This window comes from Physeter macrocephalus, unplaced genomic scaffold (genome assembly GCF_002837175.3).
Source record: "Physeter macrocephalus isolate SW-GA unplaced genomic scaffold, ASM283717v5 random_102, whole genome shotgun sequence".
NCBI classification, from domain to species: Eukaryota; Metazoa; Chordata; class Mammalia; order Artiodactyla; family Physeteridae; genus Physeter; species Physeter macrocephalus.
In genome coordinates, this window is record NW_021145385.1 from 8,449 (window position 1) to 24,733 (window position 16,285).

At 52.2% G+C, this 16,285-nt stretch overlaps 2 protein-coding genes across 9 annotated transcripts; one reads left to right on the plus strand and one right to left on the minus strand.

Moving 5' to 3' along the window:
• Window positions 1–330: 330 nt before the first annotated feature.
• Window positions 331–12,539, minus strand: KLC4 (kinesin light chain 4). 8 transcript variants are annotated; one of them, XM_028483970.2, is made up of 17 exons: window positions 11,988–12,195; window positions 11,561–11,608; window positions 10,584–10,865; window positions 9,354–9,584; window positions 7,623–7,704; window positions 6,817–7,027; window positions 6,280–6,367; window positions 4,920–5,021; window positions 4,498–4,671; window positions 4,084–4,183; window positions 3,831–3,883; window positions 3,547–3,617; window positions 3,257–3,365; window positions 2,518–2,658; window positions 2,101–2,216; window positions 1,675–1,738; window positions 331–806 (listed from the first exon to the last, which is right to left on the minus strand). In XM_028483970.2, exons 3-17 carry the CDS (start codon window positions 10,839–10,841, stop codon window positions 756–758), a joined length of 1,851 nt encoding a protein of 616 aa, XP_028339771.1. In that variant the 5' UTR covers window positions 10,842–10,865; window positions 11,561–11,608; window positions 11,988–12,195; the 3' UTR covers window positions 331–755. The 8 variants fall into 8 exon arrangements, 7 of the variants coding, with proteins under 7 accessions (XP_028339771.1, XP_007107618.1, XP_007107614.1 ...); XM_007107556.4 differs by having other exon boundaries at window positions 11,561–11,638; XM_007107552.4 differs by having other exon boundaries at window positions 11,561–11,643; window positions 11,988–12,043.
• A 157-nt stretch (window positions 12,540–12,696) lies between these two features.
• MRPL2 (mitochondrial ribosomal protein L2) lies at window positions 12,697–16,261 on the plus strand. Its single transcript, XM_007107557.4, has 7 exons — window positions 12,697–12,893; window positions 14,037–14,205; window positions 14,756–14,897; window positions 15,007–15,122; window positions 15,199–15,309; window positions 15,585–15,658; window positions 16,016–16,261. The coding sequence occupies exons 1-7, from the start codon at window positions 12,798–12,800 to the stop codon at window positions 16,226–16,228; spliced, it is 921 nt and encodes a 306-aa protein (XP_007107619.1). The 5' UTR covers window positions 12,697–12,797; the 3' UTR covers window positions 16,229–16,261.
• Window positions 16,262–16,285: the final 24 nt, after the last annotated feature.

Here is a 16,285-nt window from a genome sequence, read left to right on the forward strand (position 1 = left end):
AAGCAGCTGGGAGGAGGAGGGGCCACCACAGAGGGCCTCACAGGCCAGGAGCAGTGGCGCCAGGACTCCAGGGTCCTGCCACATGGCCGCCACATGTCCCTGACAACGCAGTCCACAGCACCTTCTTCTTGGGTTGTGGGCCTCCCCCCATCCCCCAGACGCCTGCCTGCAGGCCCTGCTGGAGAGGATACGAACAGGGGAAAGAAGAGAGGAGAGATCCAAGAAGCAACATTCCTCCTACTGCCCCATCCATCACTGCCCCTCACCCTTCTGTGAGGGGCCCCAACACCACCCTTGCTTCCTACCCTCTTCAGTTAGGACTCAAGTGGCTGAATGGTTACCTGATTCTTTTATTTAGGTAAAGTGAAATACATGGACCTGAAGTGAGGCAGCAGAGGGAACAAGAGAGGCCAGGGCAAGGCAGGTTGGCTGGCCAGACCCAAACCCTCTGACAGAAAAGCCAGCAGCAGGCAGCATCTCTGAGGTGCATACCTGCTCCTTACCCACTCTGGGGCCCCTAGTAGTAGAGCTAGCTACTCTAGAGGACCACAGGGTGGGGAGAGGATGTCCTGAGGGTCCTTCCTGAGGGGGATTCCTGAGGAGGGAGCTGAGACCCTAAGGGCAGCAGCAATCTTCTGGTTAACGGCTCCCCCTTCACTGTCCCACCTTGGGGCTGGAAGAGCCAGGAGCAATAGGGAATGCTGTGAGGGCTGTGTGGGGGACCCAGCAGACCTGGGGCGGGGGTGGGTTGAATGTCAGCTGCTTGAAGAGAGGTCCATACTGCTGGCACTGAGGCCTCGGGAGACCTGAAATAGACAATAGCATGCCATCAGCCCAGGGACCTCAGCCTCCCAAAGACTGTCCCCTGGAGTCTTATCCATCTCACAGCTGCAGTCTCTCTCTGGACCTAGGATGGAGCCTGTAACCTCAACCCCAAGCTCTGGGCTTTGTTTAGTCTTTGCTACGATTTCCCAGAAGGCCACAGTCTGGTGGAGAAAATACCTGGAAGAACCACATGAATATTGGCATATACTTTGAATGTGTTGATACAGGTGGTCGTTTCCCATTAAAATGTCATTGCTACTTCTTTAACAGAGACTCATTTCTTGTTATATAACTTGTACAGTCTTTATACGATCTCTACAATATCATGATGTAAAAGTGCTTCGGGGTAACCTTATAGAGACTAATTCTCATCAATACATCCTTTGCATAATTTCTCACTGACATCGCTAATGAAATAAAGCAGAGAACACTTCTCCAAAAAAAAAAAAAAAAAAAAAAAGTCATTGCTGTTTTCTCAAATGGAGATGAGTTAATGCTTTATTTTTCTTTTTCCCTTCTCATCTACTGCTGAGTCCCCAAGGTGAGGAGTATGGTGGCTATAGGGGAAGAGCAATTAGTATCCCCAAATCATTCCTGAATTATTCATAATTCCAAAGTACCCATTTAGAGAACATTCATTCCTGTTCCCCTCCTGATTAATTTATTTGCTACTATCTCTGGCCCGAAACTGTCCCTTGGCGGTCACCACCCCCAACAAGCTGCTTGATTCCTGTCTGCCCACCTCCAATTCCCTGGCAAAGCCTTCATCCCAGATGACTCTCCCCCTCTCCCCACTGGGCTTATCCTTTCTTTCTCACCCACCAATACACTCACGAGCACTGCTCTCACCTGGAGGGGTGCTGCACTGGGTTGGTTCAGATAGTTCAAGGAGGCCGCCCGCTTCATGTTGCCGCTATAACGGAAAAGAAAAAAATCGAAGCCTCTTCTCTTCCCATGGGTGGCCCTAACTCTTGGGACTCTTGGGCACCACCACACACACTCAAGATAATTGTCTCCCCACCATCTGACCCCGCGCCCCCCACCCCGCACACATACACGCACTCTATTGTCTTCATCAGTCACCGGCATCTGCTCAGGTACTGTTGTCCCCGCACTGGGGCACCCATTTTTCCCACACTCTCTCTCCATGGCCACCCCAGTGACCTCCTCCACGTTTCTCTCCAAGATTCTTCTCCTCCAGAGATGAGGGGCCAAGCGGAGTTGGAGGCCAGGGCTCACCTGCCTACTCTGCCATATCTCAGTCTTAGTGTGTACCTGGAGGGCCGGGGCTCGGTCCCCTGGAGCTTCCTCACCAGGAGTTCGCTGCTTCTACGAAGCACATCTCGGATCTTGCCCAGAGAGCCACTCCTCTGCAGGGCCCCACTGCCATCCTGGCAGAGAGGGATGGGGAACAGAAGCTAAAGGGATCCCAGGCAGACTGGCCTCTGAGTCTACTCCTGCCATTTATTCTGCACACCTCCCCCTCCCCCCAAAAGCCCAGTGACTGAAAACAGGAGCCTGGTCAACAGCTGGCTTGCAGAGAGACCCCTGAGAGGGATGGGCTAACTGAACCGGGATGGGGACAACGTCCCCTCCGACACGCACATCCTACACGCGTCCTACAGGCTCAGAGCCTCTCACCACCACCAGCAGGAGAGGCAGGAGAGATCAAGGGGCGACGATCAGACTTACCCCTGACCACTCCACAGCCACTGAGGCATCTTCACCTCCCTCGAATTTCACACTGCCCCCAAGGCCCTCCTGGGAGGTCCTTCCACTGTCACCCTCCCCAAGCAGCTCAGCCACCTTGGTCTGGCTGATAGGGTCAGTGCCCTGGAAGGAAAAGGAAGGAGCTGGGACTTCCCACTTCTGAACTCCTCAGGATGGGGCTTCCAAACTTTTTCTCACCATCAGCCGCAACAAAGAAAACATTTTTCTCTGAGACTTCCCAGTACACACATACTGGAAAGGAAACACTCACCTTTTCTATTTGCAATGCGTTTCTACATAAAGATACACATCGATCTTTAGCCGAGGCCCACACTGAATTGATTTCACGACCCACTGAGTCAAGACCCTCAATTTGAGAAACTCCGATTCAGGGCTCCCCTCAACCACAACCCTCTCACCCACACTGCCCGTGCCCCGCCTCACAAGATTCTTCACGTTATCAAAAGGCAGGGCTTCCCATAATAGTCCCATTTAGTGAAGTGAACCCTGAACTTGGAGTCCTGACCACAAAGGGCAGGTAGGGGGTAAGAACACACTTAAAAAACAACCACAGTCACAAAAGAGTCTCACCTGCCTGTCCTGTCTTCTTCCTCAGCCTCTCCTCTTACCCTTCAGAGAGTCACAAGCAGGCTCAGTGGTCCTCCATCCTGTCCCCAGGGCCCCCCACCTTGCAAACCTCCTTCCCCTCTTGGTCTCTGACCTGTTTCCGGGAACGCAGGGCACATTCCTCCAGGGTCTCAGCTGCCTCCAGCTTTCCCTGACGCCTGTACAGAGCTCCGAGGTTTCTCAGGGTCGTGTTTACTGTGGGGCTGTGACAGGGGAGACCAGGGAAGGAAAAGAAGATGGACTCAGAAAACAAGCAGGAGAGAGAGGGAGCAGAGCTAAGGCCGAGGGAAGGTCCAAGGGAAGAAGGGGAAGGTCCAGGAAGCCGGAAGCCAGGCTTGGATGGAGGGCATCGGAGGCCAAGCCGGCTGCTCACCCGCAGCTCACCTGCTCACTTTGCAGGCCTTGTACCAGCCTCCATACTCGGCGTAGGGCGTGCTGCCCTCACGGTGCCGGCTCTGCAGGAGGACAAAGCGGGAGGTGAGGCCAGAGATGAGAGTACCGAGACGCTGGGGTACAAGCTGGCGCAGGGCTGGGGTGCAGGCTGGGCTGAGGAAGGCACCATGCACCTGGGGCTGGTGCTTGGATGGGGAATGAGGAGCTGGGCTGGGGCAGGAGTAAGTCAGAAGCCCTGGTAGCCTTGGGCTCCCCAGGCTGGGCCCCCCACTCACTTTGCTCATTTCCTCCCGCTCCTCTGCATGCATCCAGATGGGCTTGTGGTCGCCTGGGGGTGATACATGGGATGGGGTGGCGAGGTTAGAGAACGGAGCTGGACAGTACGGGGGGAGCCAGGACGCAGAGGCCGACAGGGCTGGACTAAAGGGGTCTGGCTCCCCCTTGGGAACCACTGTGGTCAACCCCCCAACCTTTGGTCTGCATTTCCTTTCCTCCCTGCAGCTCCCTGCCCAGGCCCTCACCACTCACCATCCACAGAGCCAAACTCCTGCACATGAGCACGGGTCAGGATCTCTTTGTAGAGTGTCTCAGCCTCAGCATACTTCCCTTGTTTCAGGTAACAGGAAGCCTGGGGGCAGGAAGGCAAAAACACAGGAGCAAGAGGTAGAGATAAGGTCTCGGCCAGGCCTGGGATTTCCACTTCTTGGTCTCTTTACGACTCTCCCCAGAGATCCACCTCACACCTCTTTGTCTAGCTGCAGGGTCCAGGGTGTTCCCAGTCCACTCCACTCCCAAGAGGCTACGGAACTTCTGCCTTCCCACGGGAAGGAAGCAGACCCCTCAGCCCCAACGGCAGCCCCAGAGCTGGGCACAAAGGCGATGAGGTCCGTGTACCAGACTACGGTGCTTCCCCTCCCCTCCTCCCACCACCTTTGCCCTCACCAGGTTGTTCTTGGTCCGGGCTACATTAGGGTTGTCCGGCCCCAGCTGCCCCTCATAGATGGCCAGCGCCCGCCGGTAATAGCGCTCCACAGCCTCATACTTGCCCTGGTTTTGGCACAACAGGGCCAGGTTGTTCAGCTGCTTTGCCACATCTGGGTGGTTGGTGCCCAGGACCTGGAGGAGTACAAAGGACAGACAGACGGCTGTGATTATGTGTGTGCTTGTGTGTGTGCGCGTGTGCATGTGTGTGTGTGCGTGCACGTGCCCATGCAGGGAGCAGGGGGAAGGGAATGATGGAACAGGGAATAAGGCAGAGACGGGGGGTGAGACGAAAAGAAGTGAGGGGCAAGGGTATATCAGAAGAGAGATGGTGGAGGAGGGGGTCACCGCAACAGGGAAGAACAGGCAGAGGGCACAGTCACCTTTTCTCGAATCTCCAGGGCCCGCTGGCACAGCGGCTCCGCCTCCTTGTATTTGCCCCTCTTGCCATAGAGCACAGCCAGATTATTGAGTGTGGCAGCCACCTAGGAAGACAGGCCTGGCCCCATCAGAAACTGGTGCTGCAAAGGACCTTGAACAGCGGGGCCCCACGCTGCACAATGCCCAGACAAATGGACTCTGCCACCCGAACCAGAGGCAGCAGAGGGGAAAGTACTGACCCCCGTGGCTCTGAGGTTCTCCATGGGGGTGGTATCACCCTCTAAATAGATTTTTAGACATTTCTGGAGGCAGGGTTTTTTTTGGTTGCCATAAATATTGGGGCCCTTTGGGGAGGCAAGGATGCTACAGAGGTACTGCCTGTGTGGGACAGCTCAGGCAACTTTTGAATGTCCTGCCAGACTTTCAAACACTGAATATAAGCTTTGATGCTTGGTGGGATATCAAGACAGGAGTTATGTTTTCTGAGATACATCATCCCTGCCTATCACACATCATAACACAGGGAATTCTTTTCCCAAAGTCAGCTCAGGCATCTTTTGAATGTCCTGCCAGACTTTCAAACGCTGAATATAAGCTTTGATACTTGGTGGGATATCAAGACAGGAGTTATGTTTTCTGAGATACATCATCCCTGCCTATCATGCGTCATAACACAGGGAATTCTTTTTCCACAGTCAGCTTATTTTCAAAAATATCTTATTTCTCATTGTCTCCACTTTGACAAATCTAGCATTTGTCTTGGCATGCTATCACTACTTAAGGTTATTTCTCTCTCTCTCTCTTATCACAGACAAATAAATCTGGTCCATTATTACTTATTCTAACACTAGATTTTAATCTTGCATGCGCCAATTCTTCTGCTCTGTCATTTTCCTAATACGTGCTTTTATGTAGAATGACTTACTGGTTTTACTTCTTCTAAATCTAAACTTATTCAGTCATTATATATCAGACTACTATATTATGTCTTCTAGCATTGTTGTACTCAACACAACTGTTAACTGTTTTGCGTTTTCATTTTTCTGTAATGTATTATACATATTATTTTATTACAAATTACTTTCCTTGTTTCTCTTTTATATTAATAGAGTATCGTTCAACTTTCGAGGAAATTATACAGGTAGGTTGGTTACATTATCTACGAGTTAAGTTTTAGGAAAATATTCATTATAAGAAGGAGTCATTGGGTCTCAGAGAGTTGAGAACCACTGGGATCAGCAGACAGTGCCTGGGAGAAATGAGTCGTCATGCCTCCCTCCTCAGAACCCCCAGGGAGTGGGCTGGGGGAAGCAGATGAACAAGCTGAGAGAGCACAGGGGAAGGAGGGCAAGGAATACTGACAGCAGGGTGGTCCCGGCCCAAGGTGCTCTCCCGGATGCTGAGGGCATCATTCAGCAGGAGGGCAGCTTCCTTATACTTATTCTGGTCCCTGTAAGAGGACAAAAGTGGCAGGGGGTTAGCCCGAACTCCGGCCCTAAGCCATCTCCTTACTTCCTTCCCTTTGGGACAATTGAGGTACATTTAGGGATTGGGGCCCCCCCATGAGGAGACAGAAGCCTGGTGGGAGCAGTGAGAGGGGTTCATTGACACACGCTGAGAGTTGCCATGCCCAGAGAAGGCCATAAGGCATAAGATGCAAGAGACAGAAACAGAGAAGGAGACCCTCCCCAGAGGAGAGATGAGAGAAGCAAAAAACCTGAGGGATGAGTATTCTCTGAGGTCAAGGGCTCAGGTATGAAAGAATAAGAGTCTGGTATAGAAGAAAGCCCCCAGGTGGGAGGGAGAAGAGGTTCCCTGTGGAGAGGAGGAATGAGAGCCAAAGGCGGATCAAGGCGGGAACGTGGAGGCAGGTTCGTGCGAGGAGGAGGCCGTACTCACCGATACACCAGAGCTAGGATGTTGAGCATAGTGGCCACGTCGGGGTGGCCGCGGCCGGACGTGCGCTCCAGGTCCTCCAGTGCCTGCTTGCAGAGTGGCACAGCTACCTCATAGCGACCCTGGGCTGCATACTGGATCACCAAGTTGTGCAGTGTCCGCAACCTCGCTGGGATCTCATAGCCACTGTGCTGGGCACCAGGGCCACGGGACACTACACCATCGCAGAAAAAGACAGGAGACTTCCTCAGATGACGCTGCCTCTCCCTTTGCTGTCTGCCCTCCCCACCCCACTCCAAGACTCGTTCCGTGCCTGTGCCTACCCCCCACCAGGCTCCCTGCATAGACCTGCCTCAACTGCTACTCTTTTGCCCATTTCCTTGCCCCGTGCCCATCACAATCCCATTTGTTCACCCAGTCAGTCATTCATTCAACAAACTACTCAGTAAGCATGAGGCACAGGCTGTGCCAGGGATACAAAGATAAGAAAGACCTGGTCCTTTCCCTTGAGGAGCTCATGCTCTTCCGCTCCAGGGTCACTCTTCCACTCGACTGTGAGCTCCTTATTGGCGAGACCTGTGTCGTCTCCCTGGTGCCCAGCACAGTGCCTGACACAGGCTAAGTGCTTAATACATGTTGATGAATAAGGGGGAAGCAGAGGAAATCAAAGTACTGGTCCCTGGCCCATCTCCAGAGGAAGTGGAAAACCTACTCCTGGATGGTGAGCATCCTGTGTTCAGGGTGGGCCACAGCTGCGACCAGCCTCCTGATGCCCCCCCTTCACCCTCCAACTCCAGAGGGAGACTCACAGCCATTGCTGGGGTCCTCTTCCTCCTCATTGGGGAAGAGGTCATCCAGGGAATCCTTGGAGGCGTCACCTTCCTTCTCCTCCTGGAAGGGAAGAAGCAGCATGTCTGGGCCAAGATAGCCTCAGTAGCCTCTTCAAGCCCCCTCTAAACCATGAAATCATTGACAGGTGGGGTCTAGGACAAGTCCCTTGTTCATGTCCCTGCCCCTGGGAAGGCCAGCATCTGTCCTTCCAAGCTTAGGCCTCTCTTGTTCATAAAAAATGAGAGATGGGGACTTCCCTGGCGGTCCAGTGTTTAAGACGCTGTGCTTCCACTGCAGGGGGCAAGGGTTCGATCCCTGGTTTGGGAACTAAGATGCCGCATGCCGCACGGCACGGCCCAAAAAACAAAAAATAACAACAACAAAACAAAAACAAGAGATGCTTCAGCCAAAATCTCGTGACTTTCCCTTCCTTCACATCCAGAGAGCGTCCTTCCTTCCTAAGCACCCTCACCCTCCACCTCTCTCCCCCTCAACTCTTGTAATTATAGTCCCGTGTTGATCCCTGTGTGTTTACACTGATTACATGTCTGTCCTGTCTCTCCTGAGGGCAGGGGTGTGTCCTATCTTATTGACACGTACCCAAAGTGTCTAGCTCAGCCTGACACCCTTCATCTGCCACCACTCACTCTGTATGTGGTGCCCAATCCTCACTGAATAACCTACTTTCACACCAGGCAAAAATGCTTCACCCCACCAGGCACTGCAGCCTTGTACAAACACTTTCAACTCTCCTGCCCAGATTCACCAGTGTGTCCCATACAAATCAACCCACCTTCCCTGGGTCAGACCACCTTTCCAGCCCTGGCGCCTTATCTATGAATCTATCTCACTCACACACACACACACACACACACACACACACACACACACACACACACCGGTCTAGAAAGCTCCTCCCTCTCCCTCATAGATGACCAAAATCCATCCCAATTCCTAAACCAAATAAAAAAATAAATAAAATCAAATTTTAAAAATCCAACCTAAATCTTGCCCATCCCTGTTCCCTGCCTCCTCTGTGGATCTTTCAGACCATTCCAGCCCCCAGAAACCCATCTCCTTGGGATCCCTCCCACACCGCCTGAACCACTCCTCCAGCACTGGGCACTTGCTGTTTGTGTTGTCACATACGTGTTCTCACATGTAAGCCTTGTTCCTACAGCTACACTATAAGCTCAAGAAGGCAGAAACTCTCTTTTGTAGTTCTTTACATCTACCTGCCACACATCTTCTTGCATTGCCTAAGGCACAGAGATATATAAATGCCTGTTGAGTGAGGGTTAAATTCCACACATTTTGAGAGCAAATTTTAGGACTTGCTCAACTGGGCTGTGCTTTCCCTAATTGCAGAGCTCAGGATTCTGAATTGGAATTGTCCAAATGCGTATCTGTCCCCCCCGCCAAAAAAACCTATTATTGTCAGAGCAGGAACTCTGCCTTGTTTACTTTGCATCCCCAGCAGAGTGCATTGCGCCTGACATACAGTAGTCATTTGATCAAATGTTGACTGAATGAGCGACTCTTGTTTCTCCCTTGCTGTCATCTGGAGTTGGTGTCAGGACCTGAATTCTGCCAGGTGGGGGCAGGCTGGGCAGGGCTGCTGGCCCTTGTGGATGATGGAGCAATTGCCCCCATGTTTGTGGTGACTCCCAGCTGTCCACCCCCAGCCAGCCTCGCCCGCACATGCTCACCGTGGTGTGCCCATCCTCGTCATACTGACGCAGCTGTCCCAGGAACTCTAGGTGCTTCTTTTCCTCCTCCAGCTGAGCCACGGCCTGTTCGCTGCGCTGCAGCCGTTGCTGGGTGCCTGCCAGCTCGTCCCGGAGCCACTGGTTCTCCTGGCACAGCCGCCGGACCTGAGCCCGCAGCTTCTGTTTCTCCGACTCCACTGTGCTCAGGTGGTTGGCCAAAGCCAGCATCACCTAGGTGGGCAATCCTGTGAGCGCCGGGCTCTGGACAGGAGTGTTGAGGGATAGGCGGGAGAGAAGCCGGCAAAACTGGCAGGGGCCAGGAGGAAGGGTTGGGTAGTGATGACTCTACCTTCAAAACACACCCTGAATCCAATCTCTCACCACCTCCAGAGCTACCGCCCTGGGCCAAGCCACCATCAAGTCCCACCTGGATCATGAGAATTGCCTCCTCACTGGCCTCCCTGTTTCTGCCCTCGTTCCCCTAGAGTCTGGTCTCAACCCTGCAGCCAAATGATCCTTTTAAAATGTTAAACCACATCACTTCTCTACTCAAAACATTCCAATAGCTTCCGTCTCACTCAAAGTAGAAGCCAAGTCCTTACGATGGCCTACAGTTCCACAGGATCTGTCCCCTGCCTCCACCACCTCTCCAACTTCATTTTCTATTTTGCTTGCCCTCACTCACTGTCCTGCAGCCACACTGGCCCCTCAGTGAACTCACCGGGAAGGCTCCAGGTCGGGGCCTTTGCACCTGCTGTCCACTCTGTTTAGGATGCTCTTCCCCTGTTTACTGTATGACTCATTCCATCATCTTCAAATCTTTGCTCAAATGGCGCCTTTTCAATGAGGCTTTTATTGACCACCCTATCTCAAACTGTATCCTCTCCCCATATGCCCCAGTCCCCTTCCTTGCTTTATTTTTATCCTTTTATCCTTAACAGTTATCATTGTGGCATACTGAATCACTTATTTATTCGTGTATTGTCTGCCTCCCCCAGCTAGAATGTAAGCTCCAAGATGGCAAAGGTTTATGGCTCTTCTTGTTCAGTGATGTGTCTCTAGTGTCCAGGAGAGTAGTGCCTAGCACATGGTAGAAGCTTAATACATATTTACTGGGTGAATGAATGCAAGCAATTAGGACAAGGGGATCCCGAGTGACCTCAAAGCCCTAATCAGACAACTGCTACTCCATCTACCCTGGGCCACTTGGCACCATCTCCTCCCCCTCACCTGGGCCTCGCTCAGCCCCAGCTCGATGTTTTCCATGGAACGGCGCAGCTGCCGGGCCTTCTCATGCACCAGCCCTTCTTCATGGCCTCCCTGCTGCAGACACTCGATGGTTTGGGAGAGGCTTTGCAGCACAGCCTGGTGTTCACTGTGGAGGGCCTCCAGCCCTTGGCTCACCAGACGAGTGCTCCCCAGGATCTCCTCCTGGCTGAGCCGGTGCCCTGCAGGCTCATCCCGCTGTCCCAATACCAGGCCCGACATCCTGGCTGGGGGACCTTGCCTGGGCTACAGAAAAACAACAGAGCTCAGGCGGGGTAAAGATTGGAAAGAGTGGCTGAGCGCCTTGGGTGGGAGGGATCCAAATGAAGGGATGAGAACCAGTAGGGGGGGTCCCCGTGGTTTAACTGGAGAGAGAGAGTGACCAGTGGGGAGGCAGCCTGTGATGACACTAGACACAAAGCTAAGGTCGTGGGAAAGAGAGAGGGAGACAAATTGACTTGAACGAAAAACTGTAGAAAGAACAAAGGTGCTGAGAAGTAGCAGAGGGATTTAGAACTAAGGAACACAATACAAAAGGAGCTGGAGAGAGAGCTTGGGTTAGGAAAAGGAATCAGGAGAGGAAAGATAGCACTATAGGGAACACAGAGGGTATCCGAGAGAGCTACAAAGGGAATGGAGTTAAAGCAGACCAGAGGTATGCAGAAAATAGTGCAGTTTTCAAAAAAGGGGAAGGAATAGGTTTCAAAGTTAAACCAAGAAAGACAGGGAGAAGAAAAAGAGAGGAGCCTTCATCACAAGACCCAGATGAGAGGGGCCTAGAGACTCAAAGTCTTCAGGTTGCGTCACCCACGTGGCTAAGCCCAGCATCTCCAAACCTGGTCAGCTCTGCCTCTTTCCCCACTAGCCTGAAACCTCAGGTCTCAGGCTGTCTTCCTACTTCCTCAAAAGGGCCTTGTTTCTCATCTTTGAAGTTTTCTTACCTGAATATAGCCCTTGGTTGTGGTGTTCAGGCAGGAGCTCAGAAGAAACTGTTCAAACAGCCAGGAACTCAGAAGGATCTGCCCTGCCCAAAGTCCAGAAGCCCAGAGTTCCCACCCCTTCTCTCACCACTTCACAGCCACCCAGAGGACCTGGCATGGAGCCCCACCCAGGACAAACGCCCTCCCTCCCCTGCCTACAGGTCTTCAAAGACGACCAATGTCCCTCCTCCTTCCCCAAGCCAACCTCCCACCCCAAGCCTGGGGAGCTATTTTCTCCCAAGAAGGGAGTGAGATTTGATCTGAGACCTGCGGCAAGGGGTGTGTCTGGGAAAGGGTGAGGAGGAAGACCTGGTCACTCCTAGCCCAGTCATTTCTATGGTTTTGTGTCTATCATGATCACATACTAACAGGCTCTGAGAGGAGTCACCTTAGGGTACCTCCCAGACGCCCGATGATTCAGGGAAGAATGGCAAGTCTGCTGAGCGGCTGCGGGATCACAGGGAAACGCGGCGCTGGGAGCTGGTCTCCCGGGCCTGGGAATGCGGTGGAGAAGTGTCCCAGGCTGTCGACCTGCCCTGAGGCCCAGGGTGGGGATAGAGTGAGATGGGCAGGGGTGACGGGAGGTGGTGCGGGTGGACGGCCGAGGTCCGCGTCACGGACGAGGACACGGGCCTGACAATCCCGAGGTCACTGAGTCAGTCTGTAGCGCAGGGGGCGGGGCAGGCCGTATGTCCCTCTGTCTGGACGCCGAGGGGCGGGAAGAATCGCGGGGGTGGGGGCGGAGTTTTTAAGGCTGACTGGAGTTGTGTAAGTTCGGTCGGAGGGGCTCATTTGTTCATTTGTCTGGGAGTGCAGGAAAGAGGTAGCGGGACTTCAACTCTCAGCCCCAAAGGTGCCCTCAAAGACTCACCCGCAGTCCGTCGGTCTGGCTGCCGCTCTTGCCGGTACTGCGCCTTTAAATCCATCATGGCTGCCGCTCGAGGCAATTGTTTTGACGGCTCCAAGGGGCGGGGCCTGGTCCACAGTCACGCGACCTAAGAGGCACCCGGGGATTGGCTCTACCACGAGCAAGGAGCATAAGAGGTGTGTCCAGCTTTGTCTCGGGTTCTCTGACCGCCTCTTTTTACGTCATGAAGGAGCGACGGAACGGGGACCTGTTAGCGTCATCCAGTAGCACCAGGCGGCCTGGCTAAAGGTAATGGTGGCGTGCTGAGCCCAGCCGAGCCTGGCCCAACTCATGGCCCTGCGGGCACTGACCCGCGCTCTTGGCTCTCTGAGCCTGACGCCCCGGATTGTCGCCGTCCCCGGCCCAAGACTGCTCCTGGCCGCCCAGGTAATCCACTTTACCCGGGAATGTGGCTGTTTCCGTTCGGGCAGCCGGAGAGGGGGCTCCAGGAGAAGCGAGGTGGGGGATGTGAGTCTGGTTAGGAGTCACGCCGGCCTGTGACCTTGAATAAGTCACTCTCAACTTCAGCTTTCTCCTCTCTCTAAGTGTTGCTATCTCACAGGGTCCCTGTATTCCTCAGACAAGATACTGGAGGTGAAAGTACTTTACAGACAAATGTACAGGCTTCAATAATAACTAACATTTATTGTCTCTCATAAGCCAAGCATAAGTAATAGACGTTTTAAATAAATGAATTACTTTCAATCATTTTATAAATTAGTTATTATATTCCTATTTTACATATAAGAAAACATAAGTAGTCGAAGGTCATACACCAACCATTGGAGCTAGGTAATCTGGCTTCAAAGCCTGGGCTCTTAACCATTATTATAACCATTAAGGATGAGTTACTACTGAGATTAGAGAATTCAGGGCAAGATACCAAGAATAGGAGCCTAACATGAAGATATCTCAAGGTTCCTAGTGGGCTACTGGTGAGTTACAGGAAAGAGAAGTTAAGTCTTACCTCCCCTGGACCTTTCAGACTTATGGTAGAGTTTGGCAGATGCATACTTAAAATTCAAAACCAAACCAGCCTACTTTGTGAAGTGCTGGGAATTCAGCAGGGAACAAGACATAAATGATCTCTCCCCACCATTCATATCTGAAAAACTCTCAGAAACATGCAGCAAAATGGGCAAAAGGCATTGATGCCAATGGTGGTACATGGGTGTATGGAAGTTACCAGCCCTGGAGAAGAGAGTTGTTTAGGGAAGGAAAAGTTTCTTGGAGAAGGAGAGTTTTGAGCCAAATTTGGAAGAAGATGCACCAAGGGGAGAACATTCCGTTGAAGAAATACTTCAGAGGTAAGAGGATCAGATGAGAAGAGGTAATCAACACACATACACCTAGATAAACATTCCGAACTGGTATTTGTGCAAGCTGTGATGGGTGGAGTTTTTGGATAGCTGGTCTGGGACTTCCAGGAGGAAGGAGGCTACAAGCTAAACTTTGTGCCCTCTCCGTTGGTTCTCTGAAGATTTTCCTTCAATTAGCTTTCAAGTGAAAGAGATTTCTGTTTATCTCTAGGTGACAAACAATGTCCTCCTTCCGCTGCCCTCTCCCTCGATGTTGCTTCCCTGCCGCCCATTCCTTACCTCTGCGGCCCTTAGTGCTAAGTTTGTGTCCTGGAAGAGTCGTACCAAGTATACCGTTATGCCAGTGAAGATGAGGAAGTCTGGGGGCCGAAACCACACAGGTGGGAGCAAGGACAAGAAGATTTCAGCAGTAAAGGGCAAAAACATGGTAGGATCCTAGGCCTGTATTTTGATACAGGCAGAGGAATTAAAAAGCATTTATTGGACTCCTTCTGCATGTAGTATGTAAGAGTGAGAGTGTAGAATACAAAGCAACAAACAAGTGGTCTGTGCTCCTAAAGATAATCTAGGTAGTTGAAGAAAACTGGACATACTCAGGAAGTTATATGACATTTCTCTTCACACCCTTCAAAAATTGACAATAGTTGAAATTGAACACGAGTTACATGGCTCTCAGTAAACTTGCTGAATTCAGTAATTTGGAGAGATTTTATCTGGACGTTTTATACAATTTCAATATCATAATTATGTTTTTACCAAGCTCCATGTAGGTGTTCACCCTCACTCCATTGTGCTGTGCAAATTTTTATCATTTTCTGCTTGTGTCATAATGTTGGGGAGCGCTGCTCTCTGCCTAGGATGGGTCTGTTCCCAAGGCTGGGAACTGACTTGTCTGACTGGGGTCATGTTTCTGCACTGTCCTGACCACAGGCCGAATCCAAGTGCACGGTATTGGTGGGGGCCACAAGCAACGTTATCGAATGATTGACTTTCTGCGGTACCGGCCTGAGCTGGAATCCAAGCCAGGACCCTTTGAGGAGAAGGTCATCACTGTCCGCTATGATCCCTGTAGGCAAGTTTGGGATGTGAGGTGGTGGTATGGCTGAATGACTGCTCTGTGGCTTTTCAGGAGATGTGAGGCTGCCTAGATGGTCTGCTTACCTGTGTCTCACTCTGAACAGGTCAGCAGACATAGCTCTGGTTGCTGGGGGCAACCGGAAACGCTGGATCATTGCCACAGAAAACATGCAAGCTGGAGATACAATCCTGAACTCTGACCACGTAGGCCGAATGGCAGGTGAGATATGGCCGCCAGATGTGTGTGGGCTGGGAGGCTGCAAGGGTTCTGGTGCTGATGAAATTCCGTCTTTTAGTTGCTGCTCGGGAAGGGGATGCACACCCTCTTGGGGCCTTGCCAGTGGGGACCCTCATCAACAATGTGGAGAGTGAGCCAGGCCGGGGGGCCCAGTATATCCGAGCCGCAGGTATGAAGAAAGGAGCTGCTTGGGATCTTACAGTTTGGAAGGCCAAGGGGTACCTGAGGTTGCAACTCTCTGAACCCATGGGCCCACATCTGGTCCACTGGCAGAGAAAAAAAGGAAAAACAAGGCTGAAGAGATGCTTGTGTTTTGACCTAAAACCTTATATGCATCCTGCTTCAGTGTTTCCTCCTCAAAGTGTGTGGGGTGTGGCCCCTTGGAAGTCTGCCCCCCACCTCCTGCTCTGTGGAGGGTCGCAAAGCTGTTTCTCCCTTTCCCAGGGACCTGTGGTGTGCTGCTACGGAAGGTGAATGGGACAGCCATCATCCAGCTGCCCTCTAAGAGGCAGATGCAGGTGTGTGGGGTGCAGGTGCGAGGTATCAGCGAGGGAGGAATTTTTGGAATGTACCTAACCTGTCCCGGATAGCTCCCAGGTGTTTTATGTTGAGAACTGCCTTGAGCTGGGTCTGTCCTTTTTTTGCCATGTGACTAGGCGTGCCTTGTCAGGCTGGCACCATGATGGAGTAGGGAACAGTGCCTTTTGTTTTCAACTACTGTAGGACCTGCACTCAGGTTCAATTATGTTGTGCTTTCCCCCTCTCCTCTCCCTTCTCTCCTTGAGTGTAAGAAGTCTCCCAAGAGTCCATGCCCTCAATAGTGTCAGGCTCTTTCCCCCCATGGTGCATTCCCCTCCATCTGCTTTCTCTGTCAGGTGCTGGAAACGTGCATAGCAACAGTGGGCCGAGTATCCAACGTTGATCATAACAAACGGGTCATCGGCAAGGCCGGGCGGAACCGCTGGCTGGGAAAGAGGCCCAACAGTGGGCGATGGCACCGCAAGGGGGGCTGGGCTGGCCGAAAGATCCGGCCACTGCCCCCCATGAAGAGTTACGTGAAGCTGCCCTCAGCTGCTGCCCAAAGCTGATATCCCTGGACTCTAATAAAATGGCCCCCATTTTTATCTGTTTCTGGTTTTTTTGGG